Source organism: Gossypium arboreum, chromosome 3 (genome assembly GCF_025698485.1).
Source record: "Gossypium arboreum isolate Shixiya-1 chromosome 3, ASM2569848v2, whole genome shotgun sequence".
NCBI classification, from domain to species: Eukaryota; Viridiplantae; Streptophyta; class Magnoliopsida; order Malvales; family Malvaceae; genus Gossypium; species Gossypium arboreum.
In genome coordinates, this window is record NC_069072.1 from 137,058,389 (window position 1) to 137,075,933 (window position 17,545).

General features: G+C 29.8%; 2 protein-coding genes across 3 annotated transcripts; one reads left to right on the plus strand and one right to left on the minus strand.

Annotated features, from left to right (window-relative positions):
• The first annotated feature begins 3,477 nt into the window (after positions 1-3,477).
• On the plus strand, positions 3,478-6,650 carry LOC108474839 (uncharacterized). Of its 2 annotated transcripts, none has more exons than XM_017776864.2 (7): positions 3,478-4,108; positions 4,251-4,353; positions 4,448-5,046; positions 5,127-5,229; positions 5,358-5,962; positions 6,055-6,153; positions 6,233-6,650. In XM_017776864.2, the coding sequence occupies exons 1-7, from the start codon at positions 3,572-3,574 to the stop codon at positions 6,311-6,313; spliced, it is 2,127 nt and encodes a 708-aa protein (XP_017632353.1). In that variant the 5' UTR covers positions 3,478-3,571; the 3' UTR covers positions 6,314-6,650. The 2 variants fall into 2 exon arrangements, with proteins under 2 accessions (XP_017632353.1, XP_017632354.1); XM_017776865.2 differs by having other exon boundaries at positions 6,238-6,650.
• A 1,897-nt stretch (positions 6,651-8,547) lies between these two features.
• Positions 8,548-10,546, minus strand: LOC108476388 (xyloglucan endotransglucosylase/hydrolase 2-like). Its single transcript, XM_017778598.2, has 3 exons — positions 10,016-10,546; positions 9,256-9,449; positions 8,548-9,178 (listed from the first exon to the last, which is right to left on the minus strand). The coding sequence occupies exons 1-3, from the start codon at positions 10,295-10,297 to the stop codon at positions 8,779-8,781; spliced, it is 876 nt and encodes a 291-aa protein (XP_017634087.1). The 5' UTR covers positions 10,298-10,546; the 3' UTR covers positions 8,548-8,778.
• Positions 10,547-17,545: the final 6,999 nt, after the last annotated feature.

A 17,545-nucleotide genomic window follows, 5' to 3' on the forward strand; every position in this document is an offset into this window, starting at 1 on the left:
TAAAGTTTAGCTCTAAAACTTTATCCAGGACTTTCCCTACACGTAGGCACATTGCACAAGCAATCCCTGTCGGCTAGTAGAAATTTTAATTAAGTCCGTTTACGTTCACCTATATATAGACCAAGTCCCCTTCATCTCCATTAAAATTCGAATTAAACAATAGAAGCAACAATGGCGAAACCCTCATCTCCATGTAAACGCCAAAATGCCACCAGTTTCTCAGCGATAGAGATGGATGTAGCTCGTCAGCTGATGCAGCTTTGTAAACAATACATCAATGGCGACAAAGGGTCGAAGAAAACGAAAGAGAAAAGCAATCCATTGGAGGTGGAGGAAGAAGAAGAGGAGCATCTTCAGCCAAGGAGAAGGAAGTTTCAATCGATTGATTTCATTCACAGTTCTACCAAGCCTTTGATTATAAAGGATCAAGATGTGTAATTAAATGAATTGGTTTTCGCTTCTCTTTAATCCCCTTTTTTTGGGAGATTAAGCGAAAGTTCAAAGCTGGTTTTAATCTGTTCGAATGCTTGGCGCTGGTTCTGTTAGCACCTAGCTAAATTTTAGCAGGTTGTTCTTCTAGGTTTCCTTGGTTTGGCTTAGTTTACTTGTGCACCAATATTTATCATTAATCTTATTATAAGTTTTTATTATATCATTTTTTAAGATAAAATGTCTAAAATTATTCATAGATACTCTCAATCCTTACATAAAATGATAATACGTATTAGTGCACTCAAAATCACAACTTCTTACACGACAATAATATTATACCGGTTGAACTATGACACTTAAATTATGAAGTTAAAATTTCCTTATAAATATGTACTTAATACATACTTAACGCATGCGAAGTTTTAAATAAAAATATATGAAATATTTATGAACTCTATGCATCTTTAATAAATTCTTATAAAAACAATAAATTATATTAAAAATTATAAAAATTTGTATTTGTAAATATACAAGGTAGACGGGCAAATTTTATCTAGTAATAAAGAAATTTTAATACAAAAATCAATTTGTTTTACTTATAACCATAATAGATTGAAACCTGATAATTTAGGTTTTTTTTTTACCTTTACTTAATTACGTTTATCTATATAAGGGTGAGTATTTGATCGAGTCGAATCTGAGTCAAAAAATTTTGAATTAGTAAAGTTGATGAATCTTATTTTAGCAACCGAATTCAATTTGATTTTTTTTAATCGAATTGAGTCAAAAAATTTTAAGTCAAGTCAAGTCGAGGTAATGAATCTTATTATTTATACTCAATGTTATATTTACATGGATCAATTATATAACTAGTAGACGGAGTACAAGATTATTTAACTATATAAACAAATGTAACGATTTTTCCTTTTAACTTAATAAGTAAACATTTATCAAAATAATGTAGCCTTTTAACTTTAGAAAAGGTAAATATTTATCAAAACAACATAGTTTTGCCTTTATTTATTTGGAGTTTTAGATAACTCGAATTGTGTAATTCATATTTGAGTTAAACCGAAAAACTTAATTTTTTTTATTCGAGTTTATCTGAATAACTTGATTAATCCAAATAACTTGAACTATTTAATTTTAAATTTAAAATTTTTATCGAATTTTTCAAATCGAATCGAATTTCGCTCACCCTAAATATATAAACGATGGATAGATTTCAATCAAGTTCAAATAAGGCATCTTTGCTCATTCTCTTTCCTTGAGTTTGATTTGATTTGAGTATAATAGCTTTCTATTTGATTTGGTTTCATTAAAGGGTAAAGGAAAAAGAAAGAGTACAAATGTAAATTACACAAAATGTTAGGGTTAACAACGATAGTAGTTCACATTGTCGATGGTACAAAAAGCCATTAAAATTATGGTGGTTCACAAAGTAATGCGAAGAGCCATTAAAGATGGTAGCTTATTTGATTTTGAAGGTTGTGCCTTCTTGGCAACTTTGTAAACAATACCCTCCTCTACAGATTATGGATGTCTTCTCGCTCACTGATAAACCAGTTATAATTGATCACTGATGCCTCAAGCACCAATTCTTCCTTAATTATAAATTAATCGTGGGAACCGTTCAATGATTTACCCTTATTGAACGAATAACCCCTCGAAAGACACATTCACTATTTAATCCGTTGACAACCTTGCAAACTAGAAGAACCTGACTCTAATTAAAGATTTCAATCCTACAAATCATTTAAATCAGATCAATTAATCTTATGGCATCACCCAACTTCACTCCCAATTGAACCACACCAACTTATTCTTCGGTAAAGTAATTTCACGCGGAATTAATTGTACTAACTATGTATCGTTCCCAACACTGTACAAGAGATCCTTTTTAAAACAACACTAAAAAAAATAGTACGAGACGATCTTATCTATCTCTTGAACTGAAAAAAAAGAGAGAGTAAATGCCCAAACGAAAACTATTAAGTACAATTTCAAATCTCACAACTCAAATACCGAAATTTTATAGACTTTAACTAGAAAATAATTTAGTTGCTTATAATAGAAAAAAAAAAGAATGTTTAAAAATACAACTAAAATAAGAAAAGAAAAAGAGTACAATTTGAAAGAAAAGAAAGAGAATTTTTATTCCCTGCCCGAAATTCCGAATCAAAAGTAGCGCCGTCATTCCCTTTAATTTTCCGAAAATTAATTTTTAGTGTTCTAATCCTACAAATTTTAAAGAATAAAACTAAATATTTATCTAAGCAAAATATAAAAATAAAATTTAATCCTAATTAAATTTTTAATAAATATAATAACAAATAATATTTAGATAAAATAATCTTAATTTAAAAAAAATCTTGTACATCATATTGCTGTCATTCCAATATTGTGCTCAAAGTTTATCGAAATAAAGCACACAAATATTTCGATTTAGCACCCTATCAATATTTTTATAATTAATTTAAATAAAAATATTTTATTATTAAATAATAATTTAGGTACATTTAACAAAAGATAAAATTTTATTAGTCTTTTAATTATAATTTCATCATCTTTAATTTTTAAATATTTCAAATATATATTATTAGAATTAATTTTTCTCTTAATTTCTTAAAATAAGTTAACGTAACTTAGTCTTTTTAAACATGTGGGTGTATTGATGTACACTTTATATTATACCTTTCTCTTATTTAGTATTAATTTTTTTGAATGTGCAAAAATTTATTCAATTGTAAAACAAAAATATAAGGTTAAAAAATAAGCGAAATCAAATTATTTTGTATTATTTCATAAAATGTCACGTAATTTTTATTACGATCGATTTAATCAAGTTGTAAGAAGTTTGATCTTAAAATAATATCGAGAGTATTTTGTTTTTTGTTTAAGGATTTGATCCAACTCGAATTTCAAATATGTACTAGTTTTAGAGCAAAAGAAAATTATGGGCTTTTTTTGGAAGCAAATTCATAAATGGTAAGGCCCAAATCCATATTATTTCCCGCCAAGCTAAGCACACGTTTTCCCGCTCTGCATTCAAATACTTTTTATCATCCCTCTTCTTCCCGCGGAACTCGATTATTCTCTTCTTTCTAGCTCACAAGCACCGTTCCTCTGAGGGTTTACGATGGAGTACTCAAAGGGAATCTCTAAGAAAAGGAAGCGGCCATCTCTTCATCCCTTAATGGGAACTATAACTCGTAGCAAATCCCAGATCCATATTCATCGCAACCGGTCGGGAAAATCCCGAACCCAGTCCGTCGGCGGAGGAAACCACCAAGGTTTACAACCCTTTCTCAAAAAACCCAAAAAAAGATCACTGGCTGAAGATTCATCGGTGGGGTACGATTTATCCATCAAAGATCTCCGGTTAAGACGGGTCTTCTCCCCTTCTTCTACTGATGGGGTAATTCCTAATTGTTTGGATGATGCCGAGAATCTGGGGAAAAGTGAGGTTGCTGGGGATTGTTTGGATGAAAAGAACAAAGGTTGTGAAAATGGGGATTTGGAGGAATTTGGGCAATCTACCCCACCAGATGCTGAGATCCTTGGAGTTAAGGAAGAGGTTGAAAGAAACGGAAGTGAAGACATGAAGATACATGATGAATGCAGAGAAAAGGGGCTTAATGAAGAGAGAAACGGCATCAATTGTTCAATAAAAACAGTAAGGTTTTAAATTTTTTGTTTAAAGTAATGTCCTGGTTGGTACTTTTTTGCCATATGTTGAAAATTATGTTCATCTTGTTCATAATTTGAGTTAATTAATCTGTTTTTAATGGCGGTTGTGTATGTGGGGTTTCGTGTAGGTTCTTAGACCATGTTCTCAAGAGATGCTTTTCAAAACGCCAGGCTCGTTCAGTTATAGAAGATTGCTTCCTTATTTGATGGATATCAAAAAAGAATCTTCTGGTAATTCCTTTGCTTTGGTTTTGTTACCTTCTTATGCTTTGGTTGGAAAAAGGAACTATGGGATTATAACATTATTGCATATGATTCTTCACAGGGTCCCCAATAAGGGGTCATTGTCAAAAAACTGAAAAGGGTTTTGAAGAGAAGAACATGTTGGGTTCAAATGTTGAAGAAGCATTGGGAGATAAATCTGCGGCGAGTGATTGCTTTTTGGAGGGTCATAATAGTGATTCTGGTAAGGAGTTGAATATGGTATTGGATGAATCTATGATGACACTTGTTAATGGAGAGATTAAGAAATTTGAGTTGCAATATGAAGACCCGAATTCGAATTGCTCTTCGGGTGGTGTTTCTAGTGATGAAATGTTGGCAGATGATGCAAAAATTAATGTTGAAACTCCTTGTGATGCTCAAAGTCTAGAAGTTTTGGACCAGACTTTGTCTATGGTTGAAAATAAGTGTGAATCTGGTGATTATAATGAAGTTCCACCAAGTTCTAATGGTGATTTACAGCAGTCTGAGATTGAAGTAAATGATGGTGAAGCTGTGGAACAAATTGAAGACTTGAATGGACAATGTATTCCAATGACTCGACTGGATTCTGACATGTTTAAATCCGAGACTGATGTTGAAAAGTCGATGAACGAAACCCCTAGTGATAAAAGCTTAGACACAAGTCCTAAGAACAAGTTGGTAAGATGCTATCAAGCTGCAAGTATTTTCAGTTATGGTAACTCATTTGCTAATATAATTGGCCTTGTGATGTTGAATAGGTTCCATATTCACGGTTGCATCCGAAGTTATCTAAAATACCTGGCTCATTCAGTTATAAAAGATTGCTTCCATTTTTGATAGACATAGCAAATGATTACTCCTGTGAGTTCTTTACTTCCTAGGCCGTCTCTTGCACATCCAATGCTTTTCACTTTCTCGTACTTCTATTGTTTTAAGAATCGATTGCGAGTCTTTTTGTAACCTTTTCACTTGTATGCTTGCTTTATCAGGTGTTCCTGGCAAAGATGCAGGCACCGGAGCTTCCAATTGCAAAAGTTCTCATGTAGAGCATAGTGATCGTATTAGGCTCACTGTGACTGCAGCTACTGCTATCGGTTTGCAACAGGAACAGGCAACACTTGGTAAAAATGCTGCATTGGATGCAAACCAGAGGCTAGAAGAAACGAACCCGGAACTTGTGGTTGAGCCACCAGCCGTGTCATCTATCATCGGTGCTAAACCAGTGTCTTATCGGTTACCCTTAGAAACCGAAGGGGATGCCATAAAGTCTATTGTGAAATGTGCAAACCATGTAAATCAAATTGAAGCTGATAGCTTTGGAGAAGCCTCTATTACTCCAGCAATTCCTATTGTTGGTCTCAAAAAAGGAATTCTTAAAAGAAATCCTCCTGGTTGTAGAGGTATTTGTACTTGTCTGAACTGCTCTTCTTTTCGGCTTCACGCAGAGAGATCATTCGAATTCTCGAGAAATCAGATGCTAGATGCTGAAGAAGTGGCCTTAGATTTGATTAAAGAGTTATCGTTCCTACGGAATATTTTGGAAAATTCTGCTTTTGGTGCTGCTAAAGATCAGTCTACCATGTTCATCAGTGAGGTAAATATGAAATGAACTCTTATCCATTTACTTCGTATGGATTAGACATAATTATATAAATTTGTGCTAAATTTCCAACATGCTCAATTCAGGTTGAAGAAGCTTGTAAAAAGGCCTCCAAAGCTGAAGAAGTTGTGAAAACCCGTCTCGGCGAAATGAACTATGATCTAAACATCCATTGCAGAATACCAGTAAGTATAGTTTGCGCTTTGCCGTCCATTAGCATTTTGATCCATGCTTGCCTTACAATCTAAGTTCTTGTTAATGTAGTGTAGGCAGCGACCAAGAGTGAGATTCGCCAGTTATGTAGAAGAACAAGTCATTCCAATAGCCGATTCATCAAATAAATAGCTTCAAAGTCGGGAAACTATTGCAATGGCAGCTAGTATGATTTCTTTGTGATTGTTGCTTTTCATAGTTAGCTATGAAGCAACGTTGCTCCTGCTGTGAGTGTTAGATATAGGTATTTTCATGCATTCGAGTACACACATGGCTTTGAAGTCATCCTGTGATTGAACCAAGCATCCAATTTGAATGAGAGGAAAAATGAAGCAAAGAAAAGAAAACTTGTGCATATCAGTTATGATTGAATGATTGTTATGGAATTGGTTTTCACTTGTATTTCTAAAGTTCTGTATATACTTATTATTATGTAAAAGAATGTGGGTCTTCTTTGCTTGCATATCAATTTGATCTCCATTGGTTTGATTGTGGGGTTGTGCACAGATTTTTTAATGGAGGCTAACTGGGTTTTACTGCTTTAAAACAATGGGTTTGTTTTTAGAAGCAGCACCCAAAAATTGATTGGGAAAATAAGACTATTTTATATGGGGATAATATAATTGTTAGTGTTTGAACTTGGATCTTGTTAGTTAAGATGATGTGATTAGTGTTATTAAAACATGATTGAATTGGTCTGTCGGATTAATTAGATTGAACATCGATTGTTGGTATATTAATTCGAATAAAGTGGTTGAATCAATTGAATTAGAAATAGTTTGAAAATTAAGATAAAAATTAGTAATTGAATTTTTGAACCGATTTAATAATTTTTATGTTTTAATAATTTTATGAATTTTAATTATTTATTCAGTTATTGTTGGTCTAACAATTGTATCAAGTTATTATTTAAAAATTTAATTATTTAAGTACTAAAATGGACCCAAAAATGACACTAAGGGTTAGTTTTCAAGAATGATAAAACAGACCTAAAAAATAAGTAAAAGTACTATTAAGATATTTATACTAAGAGTCAGATTATATTAAATAATAAATTAATTCACGTAGTTTAGATCAAAAATAAATTGATTATTATATTAAAATTTCATAAATTTCTACTATTAAAAACCGGTTTATATATGTCAACATGTGATACACATTATATTAATTTTTGTCAAAATAAATAAAAATTTTAAAAATTAATTTATTTTTAATCTAATATATACAAATTAACTTACCTATTTTCTGAATAAAGAGCAAAATATAATCAATTTTATAACAATACTTTTAAAAACTAAATTGGTATACAAAATTTATAAAAATATTATAATAGATATAGAAGATAATAAATGAGTCACAACACCCCTTCTTCACGTGATGTGATGGCTATTTTTTTAGGCTTATCCTATAATTTTTGGACTGTAGCTGCAGTTTCACAGTCTGGAACTCGGTGAAGTCCCTTTCCTTAATCATTTAATAATATTTTATATCTTCAAAATTTTCGGATTAATTTCGAAATTTGACAATTTCTTTTTTGATATTAGTCCTTGTATTTAGATTTTATTAAAATATAATACATAAGATTTCTAACATATCATCAATTGGAAATTTTAGAGTGATAATCTGTATGATATCAGCGTGACATGCCATTTCAAAAATCAAATTAAAAAAATTATTCCAAAATATGAAATTAATGATCAAGGATCAAGATGAAAAAGGTATTAAATTTATAGACTAAATGATAATTTATCCCTAATTTAATAATAATAAAGTTGGTGAAACTGGTGCATGCATTGCATCGTGATCCTATTTCACTTCCCTCAGGACAGGAGAGCCTTATCCTTTGACACACATAAAAACAAAAGCTCTTTAGTTCCATAAATTTGCCCCATAATTCGTACGACCTTCTGCCCTACAATTACTAAGAAAAAAAAATTATATTATTATTAAATAAAAAATCTTGGTACTCATTTTAAAAATTTGTCATTAATTCCCACTTGTTGATATAAAGATTATTAAATTACATTTATTGTTCCAACAACAAATCGCAACCAGCAATCAACTTAAAATTTGGTAAAAATAAAATTTAGATTAAAAAAAAGTCGAGTTTCTTTTTTCCTTCCTCAGTCGGTTGTTTTTAGATTACAATCCGGATGCATCTGGCTCGTGTTTATGAGGCGAAACTTTAGGGTGTTCTTGATTGTTTTGAGTAAATTTGAGAGTCTGATTGTCGTGCATCATATTAAGGATACCCTAATAATATATCAACCTGTTTTGAGATTGAGATATTGATATTAAACATGAGTATTGGTCACGGGAGATTACCTCTGTGGTAGGGGAAGAATTACTTTGAAGTTGAGTGAATATTAAGTACTAAAAAAGAGGAAAATTTTATTATCAGAAACAGGGAATTTACATCTATTTTCAAGATGATTTAAGAAGCAACAAAACGAAATAAAAATACATAAAAAAAGAATAATAATAATAGCAACTTATTCCATCCATCCCCAAGCATCAAGTTGAGTGCAACTTGAATACATAGTAAGAAAGTAGTGAAAAAAAGAATATATTACATGGAAAGGAGGAGAGGTTTGATTTTAGAACCTTGGGCGTTTACACTCTGGTGGAACACCTTGAGGGAAACGTTTCAAATCAGTACAATAGTTATAAATCATGAAATATTTTTGAACCCATCTTAATCTTCTTCTTCCTGGTGCATCAAGTTCGTTTGTTTCCCATGCACCGGCGGAGACCGAGTTAGTTTTAGCGCATGATGAACTTCTTCCTGACCAGACACAAGCATTGGCAATGAAGTTCCTGTAATAAGCTGTGAAAGGTGCTTTTGCCCAATCAGTTTTCACTAATCCACCCCTTGTGGCCCAATCATCAGCATTCCATAAACTAGAGTAAATCCTCATGGGTTGGCTCTTGGGGAACGGTACACCAATGGATTCAGCATTTTTGAAGACTCTAATGGGGATGTTATCCACCAAGAAACTGAGAAAAAGACAAAAAGTAGCTAATGTTATTAAGGCAAAAGACAAAGTAGAAGACATTATTTGATGGCTTCTTACATGATGTGTTGGGGTTTCCAAATGATGGAATAGGTGTGGAAGTTTCTTGTAGGGTCAAACCAAAGATAGAACTGTTGTTCTCTGTTGCCTTTGCCTTGTGTGAAGACATTGGTGTGTAAAATGTAAGGGTCACCACTCAGATTCCCTAAGAATTCAAAGTCTATCTCATCATGGGTTGGCCCTTGAGATGACAGCTGCAAAACATACACAAAGAAATACATTAAAAACACTTCTAAAATGTAACATAAAAGCTTTGTAACACATTCTATACGTATGTAGCATGAAAAAGGTCGTAAAGATAGGGATGGTTCAAAACCACAATAATTGGTTAAAAAGCAAAATAATAAGTTCATTCTTGTGAAAGAATACTTTTTCCTGCTCTTTTGTCCATACAAATTCTATTGTTATTATCGGTGTATGCAAGTTTTGGTATTAAGAGTAATATTTTTATTAAAAAATTATAAATTTATATAAATTAGATTGAAAAATAAACTAATTATTATTTTTAAATTTTTATCTATTTTATTATTAAACATATGTATCATGCAAATTTCATGAGGACATATAAAATTAATTTTAATAGTAATAATAAATAAAATTTTAATAAATGGATTAATTTATTTTAAAATAAAATATAAAAATTAATTTACCCATTATTTAAAAAAGAATGCGTAGTATAATCTAACTCACATAATGGTTGATGATGGCATATCAACTAGCGTATTCAAAATAATGAAGAAGTACTATATGTTTAACATACATAATAAGCAGTGACAGTGCCAGCTGAGTTGCCAGCAACAAGCTTGAGTTGCATATCAATCCTTCCAAACAAATACTCTTTCTTAGATTGAAAACCAGACCCTGAAACCCTGTCTAAAGACAAAGACAAGAGCTTGCCACCATTGAAAATCTTGCCTCTTTTGTCACCCCATGTTAGGTCGAAATCCTGGTAAAAGTCACCACCATGGGCAACAAAAACCAAGGAGTTCAACACCAAACAAGCCAGTAAAGCCATTGAAACAACATTACAAGAAGAACCCATTTTTGCTTTGATATTGAAACTAAAGAATGAATGAGTAACAGAGAGAAGAAGAGAGGGGTTTTGTGGATATTTTTTCAAAGAGAGGGTGTATTTATATAGGGAAATGAAAGAAGGGGGGTGGGGGTTTGATGGTATGGAGAGGTGGGGGTAACGCGTGAGGCAATAACTGAGGGAGAGAGCCTAATAGGAAAGCTGGTGACAGCTTAGCAAAATACAATGAAAGCTGGATGTTTGGAAGCTTTTGTTTTGTGCCTATGGGGAAGGGTGAATTTGAAAACTTTTCTTGGGTTTTAGCAAACAAAAGGGAGCTAAACTATATAAATAAAGAAATGGATTAATATAACTTTTAGTCCCTAAACTTGGCAATTAAGTTCATTTGCACATGTACTTTTTTGTTATCCACTTTGGCTACTAAACTTAACAACTAGGTCCATTTTGCAAGACTTTCAGAATTGGACTAGTGGTCGAACTAGTCAGGCCATCGATTAAATAATAATTAAAAAATTCATACAAAACATTAAAAATAAAAAAAATTTTGGTTCAACCGTCTGATTCAATTGATCCGTATTGATTCCCAGCTTAATTGGTTCAAAGCATTTCTTCGAATTAGTACCTCAATTGGTTCTTAGTCCAATCGGGTCGACTGACCGATTAGGTCTAGTTCAGATAACCATGCCATTTTTTGCCCTTGAACTTGAAAAAAAATAAAAGTTTGATGACGTGACATTTTGAGATTGTGTCATGTCATCACCTAAAATTATTTATTAAATTTTAGGTGATGATATGTCACAATATTAGAGTTCCATATCATCAAATTATAATAGAATCCATGTTTAAGGACCAAAATGGACCTAGTTGTTAACTTTAGATTTTAATGTGGATCAAAAAAATATAAATATCAAAATTGACTTAATTATCGAGTTCAGGGACTAAAAGCTATATTAACCCAAAGAATAATAAATGAGGAAAAAAAGGAGGGGGTTTTGATTTGGTTTTATGTGAGAAAAACTATGTACAATGATTTTGTTTCCCATGGAAATGAGGTAGAAGGAAGGGGGTCCCTTCACTATGATTTGCTTAAAAATAGGTGGGTGGATGACAACTAGGATCATGGATGGGGAATAAGTGTCTTTAGTTTAAGCCATGATGGACCACTAATTATATGTAATTTCTAGCCATTCAACGTTTGCCATGTGTTCAAAATGGTATCCGAGTCATTGTCTATTGCTTGGAAATTCTTCTTTAATACATTTTTATTGGGTTAAATTTTGATTTTGGTCCCTCTACTATGCTTAAATTTGTAGCTTAGTTTATATACTTTAATTTAGTATAATTTAGTTTAATGTTATAAGAATTACATCTATGGTTAAATAAGTTAGACAATTGGTTCCTAGTTCAATATGTTAAATAAAGATTAAAAATTCAAAAATTCTAGAGAAATTAATAAATACAAATTCTAACATTTGGGCAATAAATATGGGACAAAATCACCAAAAACAACTATTCATATGTTGTTAAGCCAGTTTCGGTTTTTATTAATTCACAATGGTTCTCTTTATCCTGTATTATATATAATTGATCGAACTCGTTGAACCATCACTTATCGATTTAACCTGAAAACATTGATTTGGCAATTTACCATTATAAAATAATTAGTTAATCAAATAGTTAATTAACACTGTTAATTGTTCTAATTAAAGTGTTGATATGAGGCGTAGTTAGGGGGATTGGCAGGGCCCAACCCCGCTAAAATAAAAAATTTTCTATTTAGTCCCTTTAAAAATGATAAAATTTTTATTTAATCCTTTAAAAAACTATAAAGATATAGGCTATTAAAATTGTGAGATTATAATTTAATTTCAACCCCTCTTAAAAGAAATTTTCAACTTCGCCCCAGAATGTTGACATGAATTTTACCTAGAAACATCACTTTCAACTTATCATACTCACATGATTTTATGTTTTTTTGTGTCGAAAGAAATTTTTTTATTAAAAAAAAAATCCACCATTTCAATCGAAATACCTAATGGTATTAACTATTCCAACTAATAATAACATTTAATTTAAATCATATTGTTTTATATACCTAATTTTAAAGATAACTCGATGTCAATCTACAAAAGTAAAAGAATAAATAAAAACTTCACCACTAATATACCGAATAACAATCCCTCTAGGATTATCATGCTTGATTTAGACATGTTAATGGTATTACTACTATCATGTTTGATTGAGACATGTTTAATGGTTTTAATGTGTGTGTTTTTTTCTACCTTTTAAAAATGGGAATAATCTTAAAAACAAAGAAATTAAGAGAGTCACGAGAACACTAGGGTTTTGTTGTATCATTGTCTCTTTGACCGTTGGGTGTGGTTTTTTGTTTTTATATGTATCACATTTCAAACTCTTAGGTAAATTTCCCATTATTTTAAAACCTCAAAAAAAAATTCTTTACTCAAATTAGATTATAAAATCTCATCATTAGGACAATTTTTGACCTAGTATCAAGAAAATTGTCAAATTTTGAAGCACGGTTGAATAAAGCCAAGAAACAAAGGCAACGAATCCGATAATCGTATCAGTTGAATCGAGAATTAACGTCTAGATGCGTGGATTTTAATTTTTTTATTAATATTTAAGATAAATGTTGTTGTTTAGATGGTTGAAAAATTGAAAGTGACACTAAGTGTTTTGAAAAAGTAATTAAGGTAGAACACTACATTATATCATTTTATATTTATTAGACGGTTCTTGTGTGAAATTAGTGATAATTGATGGGTAGAAAATAGATTAAAGGACCAAAATGAACACAATTTTGAGTTTTGAAATTATAATGCAAATTGCAAAAAAAAAGATACCTTAGGTACATTCGCAGGCTTTGCGTGACTCTTATCGGTCCTTTGCACAAAAAAGAAAGATGGAATTTTATTTATTTATTTATTTTTTATTTTTCAAATTTTTACAGCTATTATTTATTTATTTTTATAAAGGAAAACGTGATGATCATGTGAAGGGATGTCTTGAAATTGTGGAAGCTATGTACCATTTTGTGTATATGAATTTTGTGTAATTTTTAACTTGGTATAATTATATATTTAGTCTTTAATACTTACATATTTTCTTAATTTAATCCCAATGCTAAATAATTTAATAAATTTAATCCTTTATATTTACAAATTTCTTTAATTTGTAACATGGAAATGCCACAAGTAGGGATGACGAACATCAATGCCCTAATTTCACAAGATGACTTGTCATCATCTACCTCATCCTTGTGGATTGTCTGAGTAATTATTATGTGATTTTTGCTTTCCCATAATACAAATTGATAGAAATTTAAAAATATAGAGAGCTAAATTTGCTTAATTATTTAAAATGAGAATTAAATTGATAGTAGGGACGATGGTGGGAGCTGGTAGGGGCTTTGGCCTCCTTAAAATAGAAAATTTTTACTTTTGATTCTTTATACTTTATAAAATTTTAAATTAGTATAAGTCAAATTGCACTTCACCTCCTAAAATGATAAAATTTTGATTTAGTTCTTTAAAAAATTATAAACATATAGCGTATTAAAATGTAGAAATTGCATTTTAACTATCGTAAAAACATACAATTTAATTTTACCACAAAAAAATTTTCTAACTTCACCCCTGATTGATAGAATGTTTAAATGTTTAGGAATAAATGTGTAATTATACCAATTAATGCCATCATTTTCATTAATGATTCAACGGAGAGTGACTAAAATAGAAACAAATGATAACGTTGATGACTGAAAATTAAATAAAAAAATTTATAAATCGATATTGACCAAAATAGAAACCCGTTAATACATAGATGACTAACTATAGAATTTACCCTAAACATATCTCTCCTAAACCCATTTTTGATATAAAGAAAGAATCAATCGGTGGCAAATGCCCAGATTTGAGTACAAATTTATTTGAAACCCATCACTTAAAAATAAGTGCATAAAACCAAAGATGCTAAGATCCTAAGCTCACATTTTTTCTGAACCCTATGACAATAGCTTTGACCCCATGATAATGGAACCAATTTAGATGAGGTGTGAAATCACGCATGGTTTCGATTTCACTATGCACACACATTCACAATTGGTAACATAATCTTTATGAGGTAATATGCAATAATTTATCTACTTATTTTACTTCGGAAAAGGTCAGAAAAGAAAATAAATAAAGGACCAGATATTCAGTGACCTGTTTTGGAAAAGTAAGAGAATTTGTTGCTATTATTAGAAAACCTTTGTATCATCATCATCATCATCGTTGCTTTCGTAGCAAAGTAGAGCAGCTAAATTGCTCTTAGCTTTGTATTTGTAATTAGTGTAAAAATAGTGACGATAGTAAAATTAAATATTATAATAATATTATAATGTAAAATAAAAAAATTTAAATACACCATATTAAAATAAATACCCATAATAGCTCTAATATTTTCTAAAGGAAAGGCGAAAATGTCTCTTTAACATTTCTTGTGCAAAAATGTTATTATTTTGAGTTTTAGTCGGATTTGTTGCCACGAGACAATATTTAATAAATTTAAAATTGAATAATTTTTATTTATTTTTATACTACAAAATTTGTATTTATATAAAATTTGTTCTCTTTTGTTTCGATTTGATTATGTTTATTTCGTCTAAGAGTTAGGCTATTTGTTTAAGCTCGAAAGCTTATTTAATATTTGAGAGATTTTTTTTTTAAAAATTAGACTTAAACAAAAAATTAAGGTAGTTTAAAATATAAATCTAGATTGTGTTCTAAAATTCACAACTAAGCTTTGATTAGCCCGGTTTTCAATTCTTTTAGAACTAATATATTTGAGAGAGTTTTCTTTTATTAGACTAAAAAACGGGACTCGAGACAAAAAATTGTTCTATTTAAAAATGGATTAAGCTTAGATTCTAAACTTGACAATTAGGCTCTAGTTGACCCATTTTTCAATATATATCATATTTTATATTATATGAAAATTAAATTATAATATTAAAAATATTTAAGTTGTTTATGAAAGTTTAATAAAAATATATAAAATAGTAAATATTAAATAAAAAATATTTTATAAGAATCTTATACGTATATTTCAAATCAAAACTTGAACAATTATATATGGTGTTGATGTGATACATAAACTTGACATGAACCCAATCGATACACATTTATACTTTAGAGCAAGGTTGTTTAAACTGGTTTGGGGAAGAATATTAAACTGTTGATCCAAATATTGGTATGAATTGATTAAACTAAGACAAATCGGTTAAATCGAATTTTTAATTTTTAATAAATTATTTAATTAAATCGAATGAATAATTTAACCTTTTGAATAAATAAATTAATAAATTAATTAACTGATTGGTTCGATTAAACCCACAGACCAACCAATAACATGACCCATAACAAGATTATCTCTCATTATAGAGTTTAACATCACATATAAAAACAATGATTAAAATAATAACGTATTTATATAGCAATGATTGATCATAATTGATATAGCTAAAATTATCTAAACCCATTACCTATCTAAAATGCTATATTGCTGGATGCAATTAGTGTTACATAATTATACTCACATCAGCACCAAATGATGTATTATTATATCCTTCCAATTATTCTCCATCAGAGATAATGGCCAATTAAAGTAAATCCCTTGATTATATAAATATGTAACCTTTTTTTATTAGGTTTATTATATAAAAGCCCCTTGAAAATAATTCAATAATCAATTGAGCCCTCAATTGAAAACAACACTAGCCGGACTTTTTCTTTTAAAATTTTAACAATTTAATGACCATTTTATAACTTTTAAAATTTAAAATTAAAACATAAATTTACTAATAATTTAACGATCTCAAATATAGTTTATCTTTTTTTATTTATTTTAAACTTTGGATAAATCTAGAAATACATGGGGTAGTGCTAGTGGGGTATGCTAGCCTTCACCCTCAAAATATAGAATTTTTAATTTCGTTCCTTTAAAATGTGTAAAAGTTTAAGTTAATTTAATAGTAAAATTATATTATGACCTTTTAAAAGAATAATAAAATTTTAAATGATGAAACTCTATTTGAATTCTTTTTAAAGATTTATAATTTAAATCGACTCTTTAAAAAAAATTTCATGAATGTGCCTTTACATGTGAGCTAAAGGCGTTGTTTATATATATGCAGGCTCGACCCTGGGGTAGTTTGGTAGTGCGGCAGCTCAGGGTCCAGGGCTGGAAGGGGCCTAAAAAATTTTTTTCTTCAGCTTTTAATGAAAAAAAATTTCAACATTTTTTATTTTCTGATCGATGCTTTATTGTACGTAGAAAAAAAGGAGGGCCCCAATCTTTTTATTTTATTACTAGTATATATTTTTATTTTATTGTATTACATTTTATAAATTTTTTACAAGAGGTCCCAATTTATTATTTTACTGAAAGTCTCAAAAATATCAAGAACGAACATGTATATATGCACACGAATAATGTAGTATAAAATTCTTAAAATATAAACTCAAGGGAGACAATCTCAATATTTTATAGGGTTAAAATCTCAAAGAAGGAACGATCAAATCATTATGTAGGTAGGTGCTTTCCATTTCTTTAAAGAAGCTATATAACTGAGCCAATAGAAAATGAAAAATTTACTTCTAAATTTATTTATAATATATTTATTAATGTTTCAGAATAAAAAATGTTTATTTAAATTTATTTATTATCTATATATATTAATTTGGTAATAATACACGAATAAATTAATCGAACTTGAGCTTTAAATTCTATTGATTGTATTATTAATTAAGAAATTATCGATGAATCAAATCAATCAAAATCGAAATTGAATGATTTATGTAAGTTGATAGGTATATTAAAGCTAAATATCTACAATGTAGGAAGAAAAATAAATGAAATAAATTAGGCAAATGAATGATATTGATTGGAAGGTTAGGAAACCAAAAGCAATAGCTTTGAACAGCTCATGTATATAGTTGGGTTCCTACTTGTCTCATTATTTATACCTCTTTCAAATGTGAAATTGAGATAACCTCTATCCCTTGGGGGACCATTTGTTTAAATATCAGGGGACTTCAAAAAAATTATTATTATTATTGTTATAAAAGATACATGCATGCACCGTATTTGAAATTTTGCATAAAATCACAACTAATATTGCATTTAAAAAGTAAATCAATATATATTATATTCAAATTAAAAATATTTTTGATACATTCATTTTAATTCGGG

What these genes read in the sequence shown, in the direction of transcription:
- LOC108476388 (XM_017778598.2), bottom strand. Translation starts at nt 10,297, where the DNA reads ATGGGTTCTTCTTGTAATGTTGTTTCAATGGCTTTACTGGCTTGTTTG. An exon ending in GCACTGTCACTGCTTATTAT is followed by an intron (nt 9,450 to 10,015) that starts GTATGTTAAACA and finishes TATGTTTTGCAG; the next exon opens with CTGTCATCTCAAGGGCCAAC. An exon ending in TGGAAACCCCAACACATCAT is followed by an intron (nt 9,179 to 9,255) that starts GTAAGAAGCCAT and finishes TCTTTTTCTCAG; the next exon opens with TTTCTTGGTGGATAACATCC.
- LOC108474839 (XM_017776864.2), top strand. Translation starts at nt 3,572, where the DNA reads ATGGAGTACTCAAAGGGAATCTCTAAGAAAAGGAAGCGGCCATCTCTT. An exon ending in TATCAAAAAAGAATCTTCTG is followed by an intron (nt 4,354 to 4,447) that starts GTAATTCCTTTG and finishes GATTCTTCACAG; the next exon opens with GGTCCCCAATAAGGGGTCAT. An exon ending in CTACCATGTTCATCAGTGAG is followed by an intron (nt 5,963 to 6,054) that starts GTAAATATGAAA and finishes TGCTCAATTCAG; the next exon opens with GTTGAAGAAGCTTGTAAAAA.